Raw genomic sequence first — 23,411 nt, forward strand, 5'->3', positions numbered from 1 at the left:
ATATATAATATAAAACGTAGTAGTAGTAAGTATACGGTGATATGTGGCGGCATGTGCTTAACCCAGTGAACTTTTATAAACGAATTAACATGAAATAAAATGCTTAAGAGAGTAGAGTGTGTTGTGTGTGTTGTTGGTTTTTCTGTTAATTTCGTACAGTGTGTAGTTCAGTGTTGCGAGCAGCACAGTTTTATTTTGTCGTGCATTACTAAAGACAAATAACGTAAATAATAATAATAATAATAATAAAAAAAAAAGCATTAGAAAACTTCCGGTGACACTTAAGCAAAAACACGCAGAGAAAGAAAAAAGTTATACAAAAAAAAGAGTATTATGTAAAAAATTTTCATTAAATATTCAATTATTTTGCTTCTTTTTTTTTTTTCTTTTTTATTTTCTTCTTTTTGAAAACGTGTGTGTTATTGAAATTTATTTAAAAGAAGAATAAAAATAAGAAAGCTGTGCGTTATATTCGCCTTGAACGAATCTTTTATACCCACCACCTCAATATACACATAAAATAAAAAATAAAATAAAATAAAAATAAAAAAATATGAAAGTTGCTTTTGGGATTTTTGTTTGCGTGTCGTTATTCGAATAATTAATTCCCCTCAATCAATTTATATCATATTTGAATTCGATATTTCCATAGTTCACAAAACTATCAACAAGAATATCTTTAGCTTTAGAGTCGTGATTGCGCTCGAATATTTTTATTAGGGAGTTCATTTTTCAACTAGATACAGAGCTGACCTCATGTCTAGTTCTAAACTTAAAAAAATATCACCGCGAAAGGGATCAAAAAAATTATATTAAAATCTCTCCATTAGTCGAGAATATTTGCACTTTAAGGAATCTTCTTAAAGTGAGGCATATGTGTCAGTGTTGTGTTGTCTTACAAATCACTTCTTGCTGAGTACAACAAGTATAAATTATCGGGTGCTTGTTAATTAATACAACAAGTGACGAGTCAGTCAGGTTTTTATTTCATTGGTCATTTCATTGCTCTCTTGAATAATAATAAAATGCATATATATTTTTTTAGAGAAAGATTTCCATAATAATATACTACTACTACTACAACTAGTTTTCGAGCACAAAAAGAATTTATTTGAAAAAATAGTGTATAAAAAGTTTGTAAAAAAAATTGAAATTCAATTTATAAAAATTACTTGTGAAAAGTTTTGTTTTTCAAAGGTGTTCGCTATACATCTCTCTGTACACGATAAAAAGTAGAAAATTTTAATAGATGTTTTTATCTGCTAACAACGCCGCTGTTGCCACAGTTGCTGCTGACAGTGTTTCAACGATAAATTTTGGCTGCGAAATCTACACCTGCAACAACAGCAATTCAAACAATTGTAACCTTAGTGATCCTCAAAAACAACGTCATTCCTTGGCTGCATCTCTATTGACGTCACCATCAGCCACAACTAACAACGATCGTTTATTATTTAGTGAGCTTTCTAGAAATAACTTAATCTACACATCTCCTATCGCTACTAGCACTCGTTCGACTACACTTTGCAGTTGCGTTTACTATTACAATTCCACCTTTGGTGGCACAAAAATGCTTAAATACCCTCGCACTTCTTCCAGTAATTCATCCGGTTTCTTTGAAGATGACGATCTTATGGAAATTTATCAAACACCACCGCAATCCCCCATATCTTCGCCTAACTTATTATTATCATCACCGTCGCCACCAGTTGCAAGCTACGGTACATCGAATGTCGCTCATTGTTTACAGCGACATATAGTACGCATGTTCAGTGCTAATGAGTGAGTTTTTTCTTTTTTTCTTTTCTTTTTCCTTTTTATATTGTTTACATTCATCACATTACACGTACGTCAACAACAAAGTCTGAATTTATGCACATGTTATTGCATTAGCTACGAAAAATATTTCCTATATTTTCTTGGCTTGATATGGAAGTGTCGCTTTTATAAAAGTCTTAGCGCTTCTTTTTTTTTTTTTTTTGTCTCACTTTTCTTTATGTGAATAATGAAGCACGATAGTAATTTTGTTTTCAAAGATGATAAAATGTCTATTTTAATAATGAATAGATAAGATTGGGTTTGTAGCGTCAAAACTTGCTTATAGTCTTGATTAGGATAAAGTTGTAGTCCTATCTTTCTATCCGTTGGTTTTCGGACATTCCCATGATTTGGACTTGAAAACTGAAACTTCTTCATGTTCCTCAAGCAAACGCAATGAATAAGTGACATTTGTTACACTACGAGGGAGTATGAAACGAAAAAAGGTCGCACCGTAATTCACCTATAGTAGTCTCCCAATAAGTAACGTAAGAATGATATAATTTTCTCAGTAAATTATTGATTGAAGAAGGGTTTATTGTTGTCTGTAGTGTAATATAGACTGTGTCCCTTCTTTCTTGTGTGATTTCTTAGTATGACTAAATCTCTTATTTCGAAAATTATATCGTTTTTGTAAAGCAAATCCTAATTTGTTTTTCAATTCAACGAGATAATTATCAATTTTATCTTCCTTCTTATTATTGTTATTATTATTATTATTAATTTCGCCAGAGAAATAAATTCTGAGACTAAACGCTTAAAAGCACTAGCAGCTAAGGCTATCGGCTTTTATTAAAAACTCTACCGCACTTGAGATTCGAACCCACAACCCAATGGTCAAAGTCAATACTTGCTAGTCAAGATTCCTCGCCTTCGGCTACTCAGGCGGATCCTTCTTATTATTGTGCGCAATATCGCCATGCATGTACGGTAGTCTGCGCATAATAAAAAAAAGTTTAAACGGGGTGCGATTTATGTCGGCACGTGGTGAGGTGAGGTGTTGTGTGGGATGTATTTCTGTCATTGATTACTTTGCACAAATGGGAGAAAATGGGGGAGAAATTCCTAATGTCTCGTGATGGTAAGGTGTGGAAAATTTTTGCTCTATATATAAACGAGTTTGCAGGTCAGTTTGTTGTTGAATTCAGTTCCATTGTCTGATTCCAATATTTTGAAAATTCAAGGTTTTAATAGAAGGTACTCCGCACCTTTCCTATAGATTTTGTTTTCTTGGTCTCTCAAGAGTATGCGCGAACTGCATAGTTAATGTATATATTTATATGGATGTAAGTGATCCTATAGTGTCTACAAGTTAGTATTCGCGGTTTCTAAACTCGGATCGAGATTACTTTGACCGTAGCTATAGTGAATGTTCATCTAGTTACCGACTTATTTAACGATTGGAGACGCAGACGTATAAAAAAAAATATATGCAAAAACATAAACAAAAAAAAACAATTTGTTAACAGTTGCGATCTTTGCCAAAGAAAGAAAATCTTGAAGCATAACAAAGTACCGTTAGAAAGAGAACAGACACAACTTCAAAAAGTTTTAAAGTAATCTATATTGACACACATATTGCAATTGCATAATATGATTCGTTATTGTAACCTCAACATAGTCACTTGCTTGTGCTGATAAAAATATTTAAATATAACTTGCACTTTGTATTATGAAACAAAGGAGTCCATGTATAAGCTTTGGCTGTGACGGAAACTACTACCCCAACTGACAAGGGATTTTCTAGAGTCAAATTTTTACTTAAAATAATGATAGGATCTTATTACGCTATCTCCAGCTTTACGGAATGGTAAGGGTTTTTAGAACTAACTGCTATTCCTAGGATTTTGGATGTGTGCGTAAATATTTTGTCTCCAATACTAAACACCAAATATATCCATCTCTTTTAGCTGACCAAACTTTTATTGCCCATACAGCTGACTTTGAAATCTTCTGATAATTCGTTGAATACCTTTAGAAGAGAATTAACCACATTCTTAAACACGTAAGCTTCTCTTGTTGCCGGCATGAAATGATTACTAGAAATTTTATAATATATATATATGTACATATATTATTGTAGCCCTCTTGTACACGATAATTACATACCTTATAGCTTCGTTTATAGTGGCCTATAATAAACACAAAAAAATTAGTTAATCAGTTACCTGTTAGTGACGAGTATACTCGCCATGGATAAATGTTTATTTTTCTTTTGTATAACCTGCATATTTGTCAATACACCTATAGTTAACGTTTGTCACACAATTTTTAAGTGCACGTCATTCAGCAGATAATTAGTTAAAAGTCCAAGATGAAAGGTACATGCAACCGATCGTAAATTCATATTCGTATCAAAATGATGCTTTGATGCCCATTTGTCCCCAGTTTTCTGATTTCCATCAGACTTTGTTTCAATAACATTATTTACAAACACCTGCTCATAAGTTTGCGAATATTTTTAAATGGAGTCATTGGCACTCTGAAAGTCACAAAGATCGAATTGTGGCCAAACAGCTGAAATTATACTTTACTTATTGCTTGCCTCTTGGCAACATATGCACTTTCCGGAAAAAATCCCTACTTACAGATTTTACACACTAATCAATACCCACGAATATGTGATTTGAGCTTATTGCCCAAAATAATACCTAGGCCATATATCTCGCTTACTTAAGATCCGGCAAAGCATCAAAGGCGCAATCAAAGTCCAGCTAATTGATCGACCGATTTTTAACATCTCATCTGATATTCATTACGGCAGCGCATGCTCTTATAAAAATTCAAAGCAAACAGTTACGAAGTTTCGCTCTTTAGGACAAGTGTCACATCTTTCATGTGTGCTTTCTCCTGATCATAACGTATATAATGACGTACTGCTAATATTCCTTTGTAAAGGAAATATAAATTTCTTCAATTATTTTTTTTTTTGTAAAACTGGTTTCCACTACATGTTGATTAATCACTCAACGATCATTTGTTTATTATTTACTATTTGTATGTTAAGGTGTGTGAAAGTAATTAAAAACATTTTTCAAACCGCATACTTGATTCTCAATAGTACATTATATAACGGTATATATCTTGTCACACAATTAACAAAATGCGGAATTATTTATTTATATCTAACATTTCCCAATTAATCTAATCAATGAAATTAGCGATAACTTTTAATTTGCTTTGCAAACATAATAAAATGCAATAAAATTAATTAATAAACGAAAAAATGATTTGAAAGCAAATCAATCCCCTTTCCAGACTACAAGCTAAGATTAAAGCCAAGCTAAAACCCCAGTTCTCACGATTCTTTTTGTACACAAATCTCTCCGCATTGAGAGATCAGTTATTTCATGTCAGGTCAGTTTTTCCGTTCAGAATAAACATGATATTGGGCTCAATCCGCCGGTACATTATATAATCCTTTAGTGCAGGATTGACTGCATGAATGCACTGAATCTTATGTAAAGCATTAGCTCCGAAGAAAGATTTTTGGGACGTCGTAGACTTCAGTGAAAGTCTAAGTGCAGATCGATAGTGTTTCTTTAATTTAAATAGCTTAGTCACATATAAGATGTTTATTCATATATATGGGTAAATTTTTACTTTCAAGACAAAATTCATTTACAACTGAAAGCTTAATAAATTGGCAAAAGTCTGAGAATGAGTACTCCTTCTTTGATTTAGGTATTCTGTTTGAACGATTGTTAACTAAAGTTAGATCTGTGGCAGGATTTATTAAAGTTTTGTTCTAGAGCACAAATAAGCTTGAAATACGGTTCTCTTCTGGTATAGTCATTTTCTTATCCGTATCATGTTCAATTTTTACACAGATCTTGCTCTTTGCACTAGTCTACTCTCAGTTTGATGTAAATCGGTTGTGTGTGTGCTTCGAGACCAGATGTAATACACATGTTCTGCCTTATTTTTTCCTCCCTTAAGTTATTTATTTATGGATAGCGATCTTTCTAGTTTTAAACTTGTTTTCATTTCTTTAAATTTTTAATTGTAATTATAATTACAATTCAATCTTAAATATTGCTTAGTTTATCCGAATCTATATTGCAACTAAATTCTTTATAAATAAGATTACTTTAATTCCAAGAAATCGGTGTTGAGCAGATTGATAAGATGCACTGACTGCTAAAAAGTCTTATATAATAATAACTGATAGAAATTTTCTAATGGCCGCCAGAGTTTTTTGTGCTTAAGCAGAGACAGCGGTCCGAATAGGTAATAGAGAATCGATTGTGCCAATAACGTCAAGCCTACTGTCGATTTCTGTCTCCTAGCAATCGCAATGATTTTACAGATCGATATGATCGCCGAAAAGCACAGGGATACCAAATCGAGTTATTTACTTGATTAAATGTGATTGCTACGGCACGGTAATGAAAGTTATATCTATCAGTTGATCTCATTCGTAAAGTTTTAAGAGAAAATTCTTCTTGGCTACTATACGATAGAGTGTCATGAACGAAAATCTCAGTATGTTGTTTTGTCATAAACAAAACTTTTCGTGGAAATCGTCGTGGCTCCTCGCGCGTACCATAAAGAAAAATGACATTCTGTTAACGATAGCAAATCTTTGCCCCAAGTTGCCGCGCACAACTACCACTAGAAGCCACAGTAAAGTTACTGCGTGCGAAAGATTAACGACAGCATCAGCTTCTTTGTAGTTTTTGTTCAGCAATAAAACAATGAAATGATTTTGGATAATTATTTTGTGTTTTTTCGCCTGATGTGCAAGCAGACGATTAATTGAACAGCAAGGAAGCCTTCATAACATAGTAACGATACCGTCAGTTTATGGATAATTTTTTTGAAGCTTAGTAACACAAAATGAAACAAAATTTAATGGAGACAAAATGCTTTTATTGCTTAACATACGGAACTTGAATTTTGTCATGTTTAAGGTTAATAATAACTTTGTTCTTTTTACGAATGTATTTTTATTGCCTCTTAAAAAATTGCGACTAAAGCTTAGTTAATAACAGCAGATAAGAATCTATAGGGAAAAGGAAAGCAGAAAAACTAATCTGGTGATATGATAAGAATTTTCTGAAATTTTTTTTAAAGTAGTCTAGTGCAAGTTGCCATAAATTAAAAAGTTAACAAATTTTGCAAATTGGTGGACGCTAAGTTTCTGTGCACCCTATCATTCAACAATTATTTTCGCTCTACGCTTTAAAAGTTAGTAAAGTGTGCCGATGACATTCGTTTGTGCTTTAGTACAAGGAACTTGACTCTTCTATCCATTTAATAGAAAGTTTTTAAACGTAAATAATGCCTTTAATATTTGTCGCCTGTATATCCCATTTCAAGCAATCACGAGCTCGTTAATGTGAATTTATTCCTTACGCTTACCTTTGCAACTTTTGGTTGAATTGTCTGCTTACTATAGATTGAAGATTATACTCTTTTAGATTAATACCTGCTACGCAGTTAAAGTTGCTATTGAGGAGCTTATTATGGGTGTGGCTTTCGACTGGTCACGCCTAGCGCTTTAGTTAATTTTGAATGCTATCACATCACTTAATAACTCTTAGGCCTACTATATATATATGATCACATTATTGAGACACCCATTGTGTCTAGATAGCAGCAACCTTCAAACGATACGTGTGAAAATTTCTCGACGTTTTAACAATTAGTTTACAAACCGTAATTGTTTTATTGACTCGATTTGTGCGGTTTTTGATGAGTGATGGATCGATATGTTATCTGCGTATAATTTTTTTTTTTTAAATCTAACTGCTTTCAGAGGTTTCCTGGCATAAACACAGCGCAGCCGTAAAGAATCAACCCAAGGGGCATAACTTATCTAATAATTCTATATACTCTGCCCTTCCCCCGCAGCACTGCTTATTGATAAATATTTCCTGTAAAGGGACTTAATTTCTGCACATTGCTGCACTTATCTAGTGTGTTCCATAAGACATGTCGTAATAAATATACTTTCTTTTGACGATAAAAGCATTTCATCTGGAAAGGAAAGGAAAAAATAAAAGGGTAATATTTGCCTTTGGGGAGTATTTCAATGTATTTATCTTGCATTCTTTTTGAAATTCGAAATGAATATTGAAAACGCTGACCGAAAAAGTTGGAACGAATTTCGAAAGCCTTCTATACCACAAATATGCAACGTATATGAGCATGGTTTTCGTTCATTGCTGGCAATTATAAACGCATCGATAATGGGAAGTTGGGTTGTTCGAAAAGTCTTTCTTTTTTTTTTTTTTTGTGCGAATTTTTTATAGTGATTAAATATACTATTATGAATATAATAATATTAATTCGATAAATGTAACCTTTCAGCGATCTTACGAATTGTTATTCGTCAATTTGCATCAGTTAAACCTTTCGTTTTACCTTCATCAGCTGCAACTGATCTTCAATATCAAAATTGTCGGAAAGAAATTTTGTAAACCAGTTGTGGTCCTGGCATTTTGGGTTGCCATCATCTTTCTTACGCAGATTCAATAAGTTTTTCTCTACTTGAATACCATTTTTACTTCATCGTTAAGGGAAAGCTAATATATGCCGTATCTTGCTGCTTTCGACTTCTCATAGATGGTAGTGCACCAGAAAAAGTGATCGCACAGAATCAAACAAATCCTTTCAACAACTAGCCTTTCAAGCTGTTAAAATATATAATGAAAATGCGGCTCAAGTGTAAAAAATAACATTAAATCTACTGTTGAGAAAAAACGAGATGACTTTCCCAACATCCTAACAATTTTTGCAGAACAAATCGAACAGTGTGAATATTTCAATCAAATACTAAACCTACAGAAATTGTGAGTTTTTTGATACGACTTTCCGCTATTTCTCTTCTCTCTCTCTCTTTCTCCCAGCCCCCTTAAATTCTTTACATCACCAATTCCTTCGTCAAAAATTCTAAAATATGCTTTACTAATACTATTACAATTTGGTATCTTGCACCACTAATAGTGCAAGGATGTGTTAAGGTTGTGCGAATGCATGTAACACACAAAGGACTTGAGACAGGCCTACATTCAACTAAAACCCGATGGCGATTCTCAATCCAGCTAAGCTTGTCTGTCTTTACGTCTATTTTTTCTTGCAATCAACTTGCAGGCCGTATTTTTCGAGAAATGTCGACGAAATTTGGTGCACTGAGGCATTTTGGCCTAAACATGAACGCTATTGAAAATAGTTCAGAACGGAACTCTTTTTCGGCGACTTCCAATATAACTGCTTTTTTGGAAAGTCATTTTAAGAATAACTGCAAGGTGATGTAGGGTATTTAATGGTGGCCGTAGGCCCCAATATAGTGTTCTTACTTACTTCAACCTAATTTTAGCTCGTCTGCTGTAGCTGCAGTAGGCGTGATTACACACAGATGCTATATATAATAATCATATAATCGAATTTGTCTTAATTTTGCGACTATGAGTATTTTAGCGCCCAATAAAGACGAACCAGCCAGACATAATTTTTATTTATGTATTAGTCAAGGTTACAAAGGAAATAACAAACTAAATATACTTATGTACAGTTTCTGACTGTGGGCTTTGAACTTTGAACAAAAATATGTGAAATAAACATGAGAATCGAATGCAAATTATATTCTACTCATGTGTGTTCAAATACTTGCATACATTTGACCATGAAATATATAAATTTGGAAATTTTTTGTTTTGTTGGCGCAGCAAAATCGCATCTTGTTTTTCACGGTTTATTGAAAACAAAACATTCTCAAAACAGTCATGCCATGCTTTTGCATTTAAACATTTATAAAAATATATTTTTATTGCTGACTGATGTGTGGGTGGTGACTTGTCCGCCAATCATTCTGCTGATACTTTTCTTTCTTTTTTTTTTTATCGAAAACAGCAGTCGCGGCGCGTTCTCATAAGTATTCCCAGATGTTGTTTATTAAAAAGAAAAGGCAGATTTTCATTTTGAAGTTCATTCCTGCTGCTGTTTTTTCAGTTTATTAAATGTTTTTGTTAATGCTCTCCATTTCAATTAAATTTTGAAAAAGCCAATAATCGAAAAACATCTGGTGGAAGGCAAAATAAAATAAAAAAATAAAAGCACCGAAAATAATGTTTGGTTTTCATGTTTTGGAAGCAAATATATTTTTGTTTTATTTATACTTATATTAATTGCTTTCATGTTTAATTACTAAAAAAAATTTATTCACTTAATTAAAATTATTTAGGTAATTATTGTTTATGATGATTTAACGATTATTGACATCGAATTTTTTTTAAGGAAAAAGAAAGAGAAACAATATTGCACTTAGGTCGAAACTTTCTGTACCCATCACTCGCTTGTGTTTTGTTATTTTTTATTCCCCCACCCACAGCCGGTGCAGACTCGAGTTGCGTGTAAATCCCTAAGCCTTTGCAAACATGCAGAAGCTTGGGAACCGATAACAGTAAACGACCCCAATCAGTTTTCAACTCTGAACGGATTAAATTATATTTGCATTGACTAAACTTTAGGAAGATAAAGTTCCTGGAGAAGCGATTCACGAATCGATAGCACCGTTTGTTAACTTAATTAAGAAGGAAACATCAAGAAGAAACCTACGTTTCCCAAGTGAAGCTAAGAAAACAGAAGCAACCTATTTTCCTAAGCAGACAGACGGACTAGTTGTATACTGCGGTACACGAAATATCTTTGTCCAATGAAAAGGAGTTCCATCCAAGATATCTATTGTCAATATGCACATGCAGTGGAAGTGGAACCATCTGCACGAAAGCATCGCCTGGGCGCTTAGGGGAGTAGTAGCTTAGTAGCGGGTAATATATTATTAAATAATATCAACATTCAAACGGAATGTGGCACAATTTAATGGCATTTCGACTACAAGCTTACAAGTTGTAATTGTTTCAGTGACGCACTACTTTTATTTTCGTGAAACAATAGGAAAAAGCAAAAGAAACTAAAATTTTGCTTAGACATGGCTGATTTTTTCTAATTTTGTAAAAAAAAAGTGGAAATTTATATCGTATGCTCGTTATAGTTTATGGGCAATATACCCAGAATGGGCCGATTGAGTGCATATCGGCTTTTTCAATGTCAAGTTGGGTGCAACGTCTTCAACATTTTTACCAAATTCGAAGCGGGCAGTTCTAGCTCTACGATCTATGTTTACCTTAGTGATTCTTGAAACATTTTCAGATTTGATACTAACTGATATTAAAGAACACTTCATATATAGCCGCTGAAGTTTCTTTGTGGTTACTGCAAATGTTGTGATAAAAGAATCAAATTTCAATATCCAAGGATGTTAAGTAAGCTTGGGCGAATTTTTTCATTTTGATATAGGTGCCACTAAACCACCCATAGAATATAATTCCAATCCAATTTGAATCCGTTAGCTGCATTTTTGCGACCGGATGAACATTCACCGCAGACAATAGACAGACAGACGTACGGATGGACATACTTAAATCGGTTTAGAAGAAGCTTGACTTTTGATATAGGATCTACTGCGCGCCCCTTATAGTCAATAGTAAATCCAAGATTTTAACTATCGCAATTTAAGCTTAAAAAAGAAAGAAGTACACACTTACAAATCCTCCGAAATCAATAAAGACTGTTAAAGCACCATCCGGCTGTGGTTAATGAATTGGCAAAACTTATCTAAACTTTCTTGATTTTTCAAATAGTTTTAGTAAAAGTGCTAACAGTTAATTTGATATTATAGTTCAAGACTCTTTGTAAGCGAATTGATGAAAGCTCAACATAACGAAAAAAAAAAAAACACCTTTTTTTCTTTTATTGAAATGAAACCTTCACTTGACTCTTTTAGCAACGTAAACATAAAACGTGATCAAGTGCCGGTGGTAGAAATGCAATTTGTTTGCGGTTAGTAATGAAAAAACACAAAATTAGAAAGAAATATCAAGCCTCAAAAAACAGAGAAAAAAAAAAGACAAAAGACAGCCATTCACGTTTTTCATTCGTCATGAAGATAGCAATGATGATGTCGGTGATGAAGGTGATGACTTATGTTGACTCAACAATAACATCGTTTTATAAGAAGAAATGAAATCAAATGCGCGAACGCATACTCGCTCACTCGCTCACAGACTGAAGCAGCTAAAGAAAGCGCCATCTAATCAAATGGTTAAGTTGCTTTGCATATAAAAATTGGGAAAAGGAAAATATTTCTAAGAAAAATATGCCAAAAGAATATCGTATCTTAACAACACATGAAAATAACAATGGCTGGGGATATTTTTTTTTTTTTGGCTCATTTTCTGAAATTTAACTCGAAGGCAACAACAGAAACCAAAGTCAAGCCATTACATCGAAAATTCGTGCTAGCGTTTAAAACACAAAAAAGCCTTTAAAGCACAAATAACAAAACAATGGAATCATAAATACACTCACATATATACATATATATATATATATATATATATATATGTTTAAGCCATCATACTAAATAACCAGAAACCATTAGAGTGATTGTTGTTAGCGTTATTGTTGGTGTTATTGTTTCTGTGCAAGAGATTTAAACATAAAGATTTCGTAATGTTGGAAGTTTTTTTTTTTTTTTTTTATATACGCAATAATATATAAATATAGTGTTGTTTAGTTGCGGGTTGTTCGGTTGGTTGGTTTTTTGATTTTTTTTGCTTTTTGTATATTTTTAGTTAAACCAGCAACACATGGGCACTACTATTATGTATTTATTTATCTTTAAATTAGTTGTTTAGTTCAGTTGTTTAGTCGGTCGTTTTATTTATAAATAAAAGTTGTTGCATTATGTTGTTTAATTCTACATATATATATATATATAACTATGTGTACGTACATTACAACTGTAAAATATAACTATACATCTCGATTGTGTGAATGGTCATTCATGTACGCATATAGTATATATATTCAATTCTCCTCTTATTCGGTAGAAATCATTTATATCGAGTTGTTCGCTTTAGTGTAATTTCTTTTTTAAGACAAGTAAACAATTATATACATTTTAGGCCGAAAATTTCATGGTCATTGATTACTTGTTTTTACGTTTTTCCGTCGGTACTTACTTCATTTTCCGATTGATAAATTTTTCACGTTGCCAGGTTATGCGTGAGACCCTCTTATTGGAATTAAATTCGATACTCATTGACACGCAACTATAAAGTCGTTCTATCCAAACAAACCTTTTGAAATACTAAGAAATCCTAGTGCTATGTCCCATCAAAACTGAGTTTTATTGCCTTAATGAAAGGGTCTATAGAAGAAGACTATTTAATTAAAAGGTAAAGAACGATAGGGGGAGGGAATAGTTTTTCTGAGTGCGTGTGATTTAAAAATGGAAACATTAGGCATGGCAGCCACTGCGGCTGCTGACAGATTGTTCAAGAGTTATTGTGATTAAAGAATAACGAGTCGCGGTAATGTGTGGTGAGACAACTTCAGGAGGAATGGTGTAGAATATCTGCTATGGATGTACTTATGCGTAAGCACTACATAGCCCACATTACGCCCATGCTCGAGGCTATCAAAAGGTTTGGACACGCTTTCGTCGCCCATGATAACCTGACATTGACACTGTAAGCGGTTGGGTGTCTCCAGGCAAAACTTTAGCAGCTCCCGTCGACGCATGCGAGTTATACTCTAATTTTGACCGGATATCAGCTACAGTGAACTATTCGATTCTTCTACATTGACACTACCAAAGAACAAGGATTATTCGCCAGTTCATCTCTGCTTTAAAAGGCGGCGCTACGTCGTCTTGGTCGCATCAAGCTTCGTTATTGATGCGAACTTTGCATAAACTTTAGTTCAATTTACAGCTCGTCAACAGTTTATCAAATGTGATACTGCAGTTTACTGCTCTGAAATGTTATCCACACGTCCTCAACATTCCTTTTACATTTTGCGGTAAGAGTTAATATTCGCATCGTTCGAAATCTACCAAAATGTTTCTTAGTGTTGATAGCCAATTTGATGTAAAGAAAAAATATTTTTGGAAATGCTTTACGAAATAATCAAAAAGTCAAAAGTTCAAATGAGACCCAAAGGCTCATTATGCGCAGATTAGGGTTAATCACTTTTCTTGTCGTAACCTCAATTGGTTTACCTACATATTGCATTTAACTTATGCTTGAATGATCACGTTTGCGTTTTCAATCATATATTCAAACGGAACTTGCCTTAGTTTCTTTTCGTGTTTAACATTTCAAAAAAAAAAAATGTTTAATCGCAACAACAAATTAACGTTTTTCTATAATGGAAAATGGAAATGGCCAAAGTTGTTCAACTTCTGCGACTGTCATATCCTTATCGAATAAATGGGATAAAATTATGCACTGAAGAAATTTCTTTTATTTCCCAAAATTACTGTGTGGTTACTCACATGCCAGCAAAGTGGTTGGTTGTGTTGCTCACCAGAAACAACGTAAATTGCGAAAAGGGGGAAAAATTCTTTTTAGTAAAAATAATGCAATAATAGTCACAAGAAATTGAAAACAAAAACTTGATTCTAAACTTACACACAATACAATATTAAAGTCATGATCGCAGGACTAATCGCTCAGGGTATGTCCCCTATTCGTGTAATACAGAGACTGTGGAAAAGAAAAGAGGGTCTGCGCCCAATCGACAAGTGTTATGCCTTTACCAAGTGAGTACTCACTACAGCTACGATGAAAGTACTGAGATTTGAACCCACCAACACCAACTTGTTAGTCGCAATTCTTATCACCGTTGCAGATGTATACCTTGTTATTATGAAATTTTGAAATTTTTTCCTTGCATATGTGATATTTTTAAGTCGCAATCAATGTTCTTAACAACGTTGCAATCATTTGCGTGATTTTTTCAAAAAATGATTTACATCACTTTCAAAAGAAATGCCTCATATATTATGTGCAGGAGCCTCTACAGTGCACAATTATTTCGCATTATATATGTTGAGTTAGAAATCATATTACGTAGTCTAAAAACTATTGAACTTTTCGCGATATTGTCATGTCATTTAAACAATTCAAGTCAAGGCTTTTATTAGGCCCGATACTTTTTACACTAAAAAATAAAAACAGATATACATATATAAATCTACGTCCTTGTTCAAAAAAAAAAAGTTTTCGTTATATTTATATAACATATATATACGTATTTATATGCATATATATATAAACATAATTTTAGATTTTCTTTCCTAGTTTTTGTTTTAAAATACTGTAATGTCATGTTTACCAGTTTATAATTTGTTATCGTATCTACGTTGTTGCTGCTTATTGTTTTCAATTTTCATTGCTATTGTTGCACTGTTGGTAGTTAGTTATTGCCATTGTTAATGTTTGCCATTCACAAATACACAACAGTTACACAATATGGTTTTTTCTTCTTGCTTTCTGTATTCCTTCACTTGATGGGAGAGACGGTTTCCTCTTTGACACGCTTTCCTGAAGTGGCAGCAAAAAAAAAAAACTATGCCATAACTAACGTGAAGTTTATTTTTATATGATATTCGTTATTATGTTTAGTAAAGAAGGAGCCGTAGTAGTTTTATTGGTTTCAGTTACTTTAATTGTTGTTTTTATATCTGCTTCAACTTTACCCTCGGTTTGGAGTATTTCGAACGTATTTTTCTATTTATTTACTTTCTAAGTGATCGTCTGCAATATTGAAGATAACCACGAACTTGCTCGTTATTTTATAAAATTAAATGTATTTTTTATTTTTTAAGTTTCGCATAAATACGCAAAGGTAAAAAAAAAAAAAAAATTTTACAAATTATAAATATTATTTATGAGTTGTCATTCCCAGTTTTGATATTTGAAAGTTGGATACCGTAAAATATGGTATTCTCTGCGGGGCAAGTACATGGGGTAAATTGTAAAAGTTGAAAACTTCTTCGATTTCATTTAGAAATCAATGTAGAGCAAGCGCCGCCAATATGTCAGTCAATATGACACAGAGAGTTCCTTGGATGGTGAACTAAAAACTATCTAAAATCTTCCTAATGGTGACAACTTTTTTGAAGAAACGAGAATCGATCAGTTGAGATTGGTGCCTACACCTGCCTTTATTTTTTAAAAGCTGTCAAGCTCGGTCCATGACGCCAATACATCTTGTACTAAGGCAATAGATTCATTCTCCACAGTCAATATTTTTAATGACCTCAAACGTTAAACCAATCGATAATTTCTCTTTATTCACAAATTTGAAAGCTGTGCCCGCACCTACGATATTATTAAAAAGTGCAAGCAGCAATTTGTTGCATTCAAAACCCCTATCTTGATTTACAATGCAAAACATGGAATGATGAAAATTGGTATCAAAATGCAGTAAAAATGTTCCAATCCTCAAAATGACCATTGATAAACAATAATAATAATAACGTTACCCCAGCAGCATAAGCAGGGTTTCACACACTGTTACTTACATTTACATCACTTCAATCACTCATGTTTATATTCTCGATTTTAATACTCACACGAGTAATTTGCCTGATGTTATTATATATGAGTCATGGAAATTCACAAAATGAAATTAGCGTCAGTTCAACAATATTGTGAAATAGCAATAAGTCAAATTAGAGCGGCTAATTTTCAAAGTGTTCGCCATCACCTAAAATCAAGTAAACGTATGTGCATGTATTTTGTAAAAATTATGAATAATTTTGCATACAATTTGGTGAGAGAATCATTTTTTCAGCGAAATATTGCTGTTAAACACAAGCTCTCTTGGAACTTAAGCTGTTGTAATTGGCTTTCGTAATTTTCGCTTATAAATGGGCGCATATGAATTTTGCAATTTCCGCGAATATACATTAGAGACCCCAAAAACCGTATTATGTACGTTCACATTCCGAGTCAAGTGGCCTAACTTGACCCATATAAAGTTGAAATGATATGTTTGCGTAAATCGAATTGGGCCGACAAAGTGGACGCAAACTTAGGCATCAGTTATTGATTTATCTTTGCAGATGTCACTCCCAAATTCGCACAAAAATAGCGTTGTACTTTCACGCGCTCTCCTTGTGTTAAATAATTTATTTGCTAACATCTACCAACAAATAAGGATGAAAAGCGAATTTCTCAACCCTAAACACTTTATAAAAAGCAAATCATGCTTTCAGCACATAAAAGCAGTTAATGAAAAGCAAAAAATCGGTTATTCACCTCAGGATCGGCATCTAACTTTAGCAAATTGTATCAGCCATAGAGATTATAGCCTCTTATCTTAGCTTACTGTAGACCGATCGTAAGCTATTGATGTATTAAAGGTTTTTTGGATTTTAGCAAAGAGCGAAAGTTTCACGATTTGCGCTGGGTATGACTTTGTCCGTAGAAGAAGAGCACTCGTTTTGTTGGGAGTGCTTTACAACAATTTGGAATTTTTTGGACAAATATAACGCAGTTTCTCGTTACAATTTCACTTATGTTCATCTAACTTGAACTAACCGTTACCATTAGTCCCTTTAATTTATCTCTTATTTATCTATATAGCGATTTTCATTATTCTCTCTTTCCTTAGGGAAGCCGTTTACTTCATTGAATTGCTACAATCTGACGATTTTTTTTAAAGAAAACTTATTCGGAAACAATAACGAACGAATTACAAACTCGTTAATGCCACCCTGACGATCGTAACCACATTCTTTAACTTATTATTTCTTACCTCACGCCGTAATTTCGAAGTTTGCACACTTGTTTCCCTCTTCCACGTCCTTCTGGAGCTGTTTATAGTAACTAAAGTTAACCTAACTCTCCTCAACTGTTCATTTTTAAATCAAAATCGTTCCTCATGTTGACCTTCACAATATGTCTCTTTCTTTTCACGTCTGTGCTCGAGTTCCTCCGTCCATATTTCTTAGGCATTTTAAAAACGTAAAACGTACTCAGTTTATACAAGTATTTGTTAACAAATAAATGCGCCCTGATGGAAGACGGCCCACCATTAAATATCCTCCAACACTTCACTTACTACAATTGTTCATGTAAAGACTTTTAGATGTAAAGCGTTACATGGGGAGTTTTCGCAAAATTGGTCCGATCCAAACCATTTTCAATAACATCCTTCCTCAGGCTGTAACACACATTAGTGTAATAAACTTCATCAAAATATCTCGAAAAACTGCAACCTCTTGGTTGCGAAAACAGGGAAACAAGATGGATAGATGAACTGACAAATGATTGTGAGTCGTTTGATGTGATAAAAGGTGAGTCTATCTCAAGTTCTTTTGGATTTCATATCTGTGCGAAAAGCGGTGTAAGATATAATAATTATATCGGAATATAAGACACTGTTTACAGACGTCCCAAGTTGCCTTTTTTTTTTCTTTTCTAGAAATAAAAGCTTTACTCGTTATAATATGACAGACACACTACTATTAAGATATACATACACACATGCATAGAACGTCTGCTCAAAGTGTTCAAATAGATTGCGTGTAAACACTTGATTAAAGACATAAACAAATAACTAAAAGAAATTTTATACGAATGAATTGTTCGAAATACATATACCGTGAAACATTCCAAAAACGGTTAATTTTTACTAAAGAAAATTTGAAAATGGTCTTCGCAAAGAGTTCTCCGTATTTGTACGATTTTACACATAAAAAAAGAAAAGAAAGAAAGAAAGCAAAGAAAAGCCGCAACAAAGACTACAAGAAAAATTTACATTGTCTCATACAATGTAATGACAACAATGAATATAGTAATAATATGAGAAAACCGTGTCATTAAACCATAAAATAAACATTAAATTGAGGACACGCACTTTAGTATTTACTTCGATCATAAATATAAAAAACACACTAAAAGACAAGGAAACAAAGCGGAATATAGGAGTAATTTGTCAGCATTCTATGTGCATGGAGTTTAGAAAGTTATATATAATACAAACAATTTCATCCATCAGCAAAGTATTTAAAAGCTTAACATTAAATTCAATGATCAGGAAAATAGTTTTTGTTCAAATTACTTTTAATTAAATATAAATAAAATTTTTATTCGAAAATGTTACACCGTCAAAATATCACTAAATTAATAGCTGTTTTTAATGTGACTATTGTAATAATACGTACATTATGTAAGTGTAGCTCTACTGGTCTTTAAATAAATCTCTTTTTTTTTTTATATTTATATCACTCTTATAACATATGCGGCGGTGTTTACAGTCTTACGAATTAAGAGATATGTGTGCGGAAATCATTTTGTTTTTGTATAATTGTGTCATAAATTTAAGTGTTATGTGTCTTTATTAATCGGCATGAAATCGAAAGTTGGTCTTTATTATTTAGCCGACAAGAGTTTAGGTTATTGCTGCAGAGTATTATGTTTGAATATATTAAAATAAATCAGTTATAGAGTCAATGAAACTATTCATTCATCTTAGAGTGAATTTTTCATACTTATTATCACAATTGGTATCCATTAACCTCCTGATGATGCATCAATTCTCTCTTCTACAAACGTTTGCGTTTATAAACCAAAAAAGCAAAGGCTTTGCGCTTTATGCATTTCAAAGGAAATGTTCATTGAACACATCATCAGTTTCATGAAGACGATTTAACTCTATTGCAATGCATACAATTGTCAATGCGATCAATGATTGAGATGTTCCTTTAGGTGTTATTTAGATCGCTCTTAGTGCGTCGTAAGTTGTTATTAATTTTTAATTCAAAAAATAAGTTATATTAACTTTGTATGGACGCATGTAAAACCCAGAAAGATTTAAGATAAATGCATTATTACACCGATTTCAGAATCAGGTTTCGAATCGATTTAAGCATATCCGTCCGTGTGACGATGCCTACCGACCCCGTGCAGACCGCAATTTTCGGGATTTAGAGCACTTTTGCCCAAGGACGGTCTCGAGCTGAGTCATGCCACTTTCATGGCTTCGCATACTATGCCTTACTTTGAAAAGGAAACAGTTCGAAAATAAATGCCACTTTCAAAATTTCTCAGCAAAAATAGCTGAGTAATAACGTTTCGGCATACTAAATGGATGTAAGAAATCTAGATCGGTTAGAGTACATTTTTAATTCTCTTCCATGAGACTGGTCCTACGTTGTGAAAATTGGTTCATGGTGGTCCCTGGCGAATCGCAGCCTTGTCTTTTTAATTCATTTTATTAATAAGTGACTTATGACTTGTTTCAGCGCACTTGAAAGTGGATGTTTTTTGACTTGCCATAGAATATATTACTAATTACCCACGGAGAAAATTTTATTGCTGGCTGCTCTTGATTTGTTTTTATAACCCTTTTTTCAGGTTTTGTGTTGTTTCATTGTCCGTCGAATGGTTGAGCGGCTTCGATTTGCTTACTCGGATATCTCCCGAAGCCATTTTTCATTTTTATGATGTTGAATTATTAATTTTCTTACTTCAATAGTGGTTTGTCCTCTTTGTCTTCTCATTTTGTTTTTTTATTAACCTTTTTTAATAAGTGACACAATCAAACAAGTAACGTTCCAAAATTTTGCAAAAAATATTTAATTTCCCCAAATACTTTTCATAAAAAGAAACTGAATTAAAAACAGTTTTGCCAAAATTTGTTTATGGCATTTAATGTAATACATCATATTCAAGCTGACTACGGAGATATGGTACGGACTTCAATAGGTATGATTACCCGTAAAGCTATTGCTTTAAATCGTATAAGAAATTATTGTACCTTAAATTATATGTCACCCATAGATCATCGTGTAAATGAATGAAATATTCTATGTAAGGAATATTGACGCAGCTCAAGCCGACTATAAATCAAATGCGTTTAGCAGACATATCAAACCGCCTCCCAGCCCTTGGGCGAATTAGTAGACTACAGTCTGAAAAGTCTTTCATGCATCGACTTGCTTCATTAGTTTCAAGTTCATCAATATAAGGAATTTACTAACGTAATACAAAATATATGATTCCAATTGTATTTAGAAATTGTTCATAAACAACCTCATATTAATTAGTGTTTTATAATATACTTATTCATATAATTTTTTTTTCTTTCAGGTAAGTGTTATTGCTTTAATAATCTTAGTAACGTCAGTTGAACGGTAAGTTTTCGACAAAAAATACTCCGAGCGAAAGTAACTTGCAATAAAATAGATCAATATCAATAGAATATTGATCAGCAGAAATGGTTCCTTCTTCCCTACTTAATTTATTCAATTTAAGCTAAAGCAATTAAGTTTAGCATTCGGCTGCTTATCAGCATAATCTGAATACATAACAACGCATCACATTCGTATTTCCCTCAGTAGCGTATGTAAATAATCATACAGCTAAGCAATTAGTGGCGAACTTTTTTTATTCCGTTTGCCTCAACCTCAATTCAAGTGAGAAAATCAAAATAAACAAAGCAAAAATAAATAAATAAGAGTGAAAAAAATAGAAACTGTTTAAATAACAATGCAAATAAGCAAATAATTATATACAGAGATATCAAGCGACGTCGAGCTACAATATAAACTGCAGGAAAATGCATTAAGAAATGATATGTGGTATCTAGTATATGTGAAAAGTTTAAGAAAAAAAAAACCCAAACATCACATGCCATCCCAATAAGTTTTACAAGTGCTTATGATGAGCTGTTAATGCCGCTAGTATTAGAGTATTGAGGGTGAACGATGATGTTTGCAATCAAGCATTTATATATATCCATCTGTATTTTTTTTACATATACCGCCAGTCATATGTTTAAACTTGAGCTCTCCCTCTTATCGTTCAATAAAGCCAGCTGTTTAACAAGTCGAGCGCCATTACCATTTACTGAGTCGCTGCTGCTCCGTGATGTATAATACTGATGACGAAAACATGTGTTTTGCGCGCCTTTTTTGTCATAATGAGAAGGCAAAAAAAGGAAACATTGTGTAACAGAGCACATTGGCCGTTTATGGTTGCATACAACTCTGTAATAGCTATTTTCAGCTATCTTCAATGTACCATACGGGAGAAAGAGAGAGAAGTGCATAAAACTAGAAGCTGCACACTCTCACTGGTATTCAATTATTATTGTGTACATACGAAAAATGTTAAATAACATTTTGAAAAAAATTTCTCTCTTTTCTCTCATCTAATAAGTTTCTGCTTATTTGTGTATGTACATCTTTCTTGATATACTTGCATTGCGCATGACTTTGATTAAGCTGATAAAAAAGCATGCTGTGTATACTAAAAATTCTTTTGTTGGCTTATGCTTGTTTTACATACCCGTACAGCATTTAAATGTGAACAAATATGGGATTTTTTATGGTTTCACATAAACTCTCAATATATATTAATTTTTATACAAATACAAGCAGCATTTATCCGTGCAGAAAACTTGTATTCAGCTGAGTTGTGCTGAATAAAGCTTTTAGCAATCAACCAACCAAAACAGCAACGCCATGTTACTTTTTTGTTTTAACCATGAGCGCAATATTTACAAAAAAAATGGCTTAGGCACGTTTCATTTTGATAAGCTATAAAATTCAATAATTCTCAATACGAGTTTATGCTACACACGTCCATCGTATTTATGTACATTGTGTGTTAGTTATAATATAGTGTTCGTTCTCTTTGTTATTTTTTTTATGTTGCTTATTTCGTCATGGTCTGATTTCGATTTCTCGTTTAGTTTTTACTTAATGATTGTTGTACATTTTGTGGGCCATTTGCCTTCATACTAATTCAATTTTACTTTTGCGATTATATAGTGGCTTTTCTCATTTATACATTGTTGTAGTCTTTTCAATGCTTTTTCTCAAGAGTCGCAGGTCGATGGTTTTCTTTAACAATTCTTATTTTTCCTTTTTTTTTTGCTAAGCCTTTAATTTGCTATCTTCTTCAACCTAACACCGGTTTAACAATAAATAAAACTGTCGAGTGCTTTTTTCTTAATGGAGGCCAATTTTTTTTATGCATTGTCCTTTCCAAAATAGTGTAAAAGTTATACTTATATCGAATTTTTGTAAAATCCAGAATCTGTAGATTTTGTTGATCATAGGCACTTGTTGCATAATTGTAGAGCGGCCCAATGGGCTACTTTAAAGCGCTAACATATCCTTTTTTGTTTTTTTTTTCTCGTGGAATAAAATAAGCTGTAAGACTTGAAGAAGAGAAGAAAAGGTCGTATTTTCCAAGTCCTTTCTTTCCAGTTTCCTTATTATAAGGAAAGAAATAATAAAAAGTTAATAACACTCAGAAATTGGAAATTCTTTTATGCCTTAACGAGCATGTAACGGGATATCTCATCTACGTAATTGTATCGTTAACATGAAGAACTTTTAACCTTATTCTTTCTAACTTTTTCCTTCGACGTAAACCTATCTAAAACCGCCATATCTAGTATAATAATTAAATAAATTAAGTAAACCTCAAAGATGAAGAACCTCAGATATTTTAAACAAGACAATAAAAAAAATTAATAAATAAATTTCTTTAATTATTCTTATTACTTTAAGTTGCCATATATCTAATATTGTTGTTATATCTGTCCGCTCACGTAATTCATTCTGCTAAATAATTTTTTATAGAAGTTTTGATTTACTACTATTCAAGTATTTGAATTATTCTTACAATTGAAGCCCTTTTTAACACAAATAACGGGATTATCATATCAGAATGTGACGTTGTAACATTGGAATTAAGTTACATTTAAAAAAAAAA

At 32.8% G+C, this 23,411-nt stretch overlaps 2 protein-coding genes across 3 annotated transcripts in view; both read left to right on the forward strand.

Moving 5' to 3' along the window:
• LOC119635341 (protein bunched, class 2/F/G isoform) overlaps positions 1-23,411 on the forward strand; it is a 218,325-nt gene that overhangs the window by 112,535 nt on the left and 82,379 nt on the right. The gene's annotated exons all lie outside the window — the stretch shown is intronic.
• Positions 1,121-22,894, forward strand: LOC119635342. Its single transcript, XM_038030122.1, has 2 exons — positions 1,121-1,782; positions 20,775-22,894. The coding sequence occupies exons 1-2, from the start codon at positions 1,250-1,252 to the stop codon at positions 20,776-20,778; spliced, it is 537 nt and encodes a 178-aa protein (XP_037886050.1). The 5' UTR covers positions 1,121-1,249; the 3' UTR covers positions 20,779-22,894.

Source organism: Glossina fuscipes, unplaced genomic scaffold (assembly GCF_014805625.2).
Source record: "Glossina fuscipes isolate IAEA_lab_2018 unplaced genomic scaffold, Yale_Gfus_2 26, whole genome shotgun sequence".
Taxonomy (NCBI): Eukaryota; Metazoa; Arthropoda; class Insecta; order Diptera; family Glossinidae; genus Glossina; species Glossina fuscipes.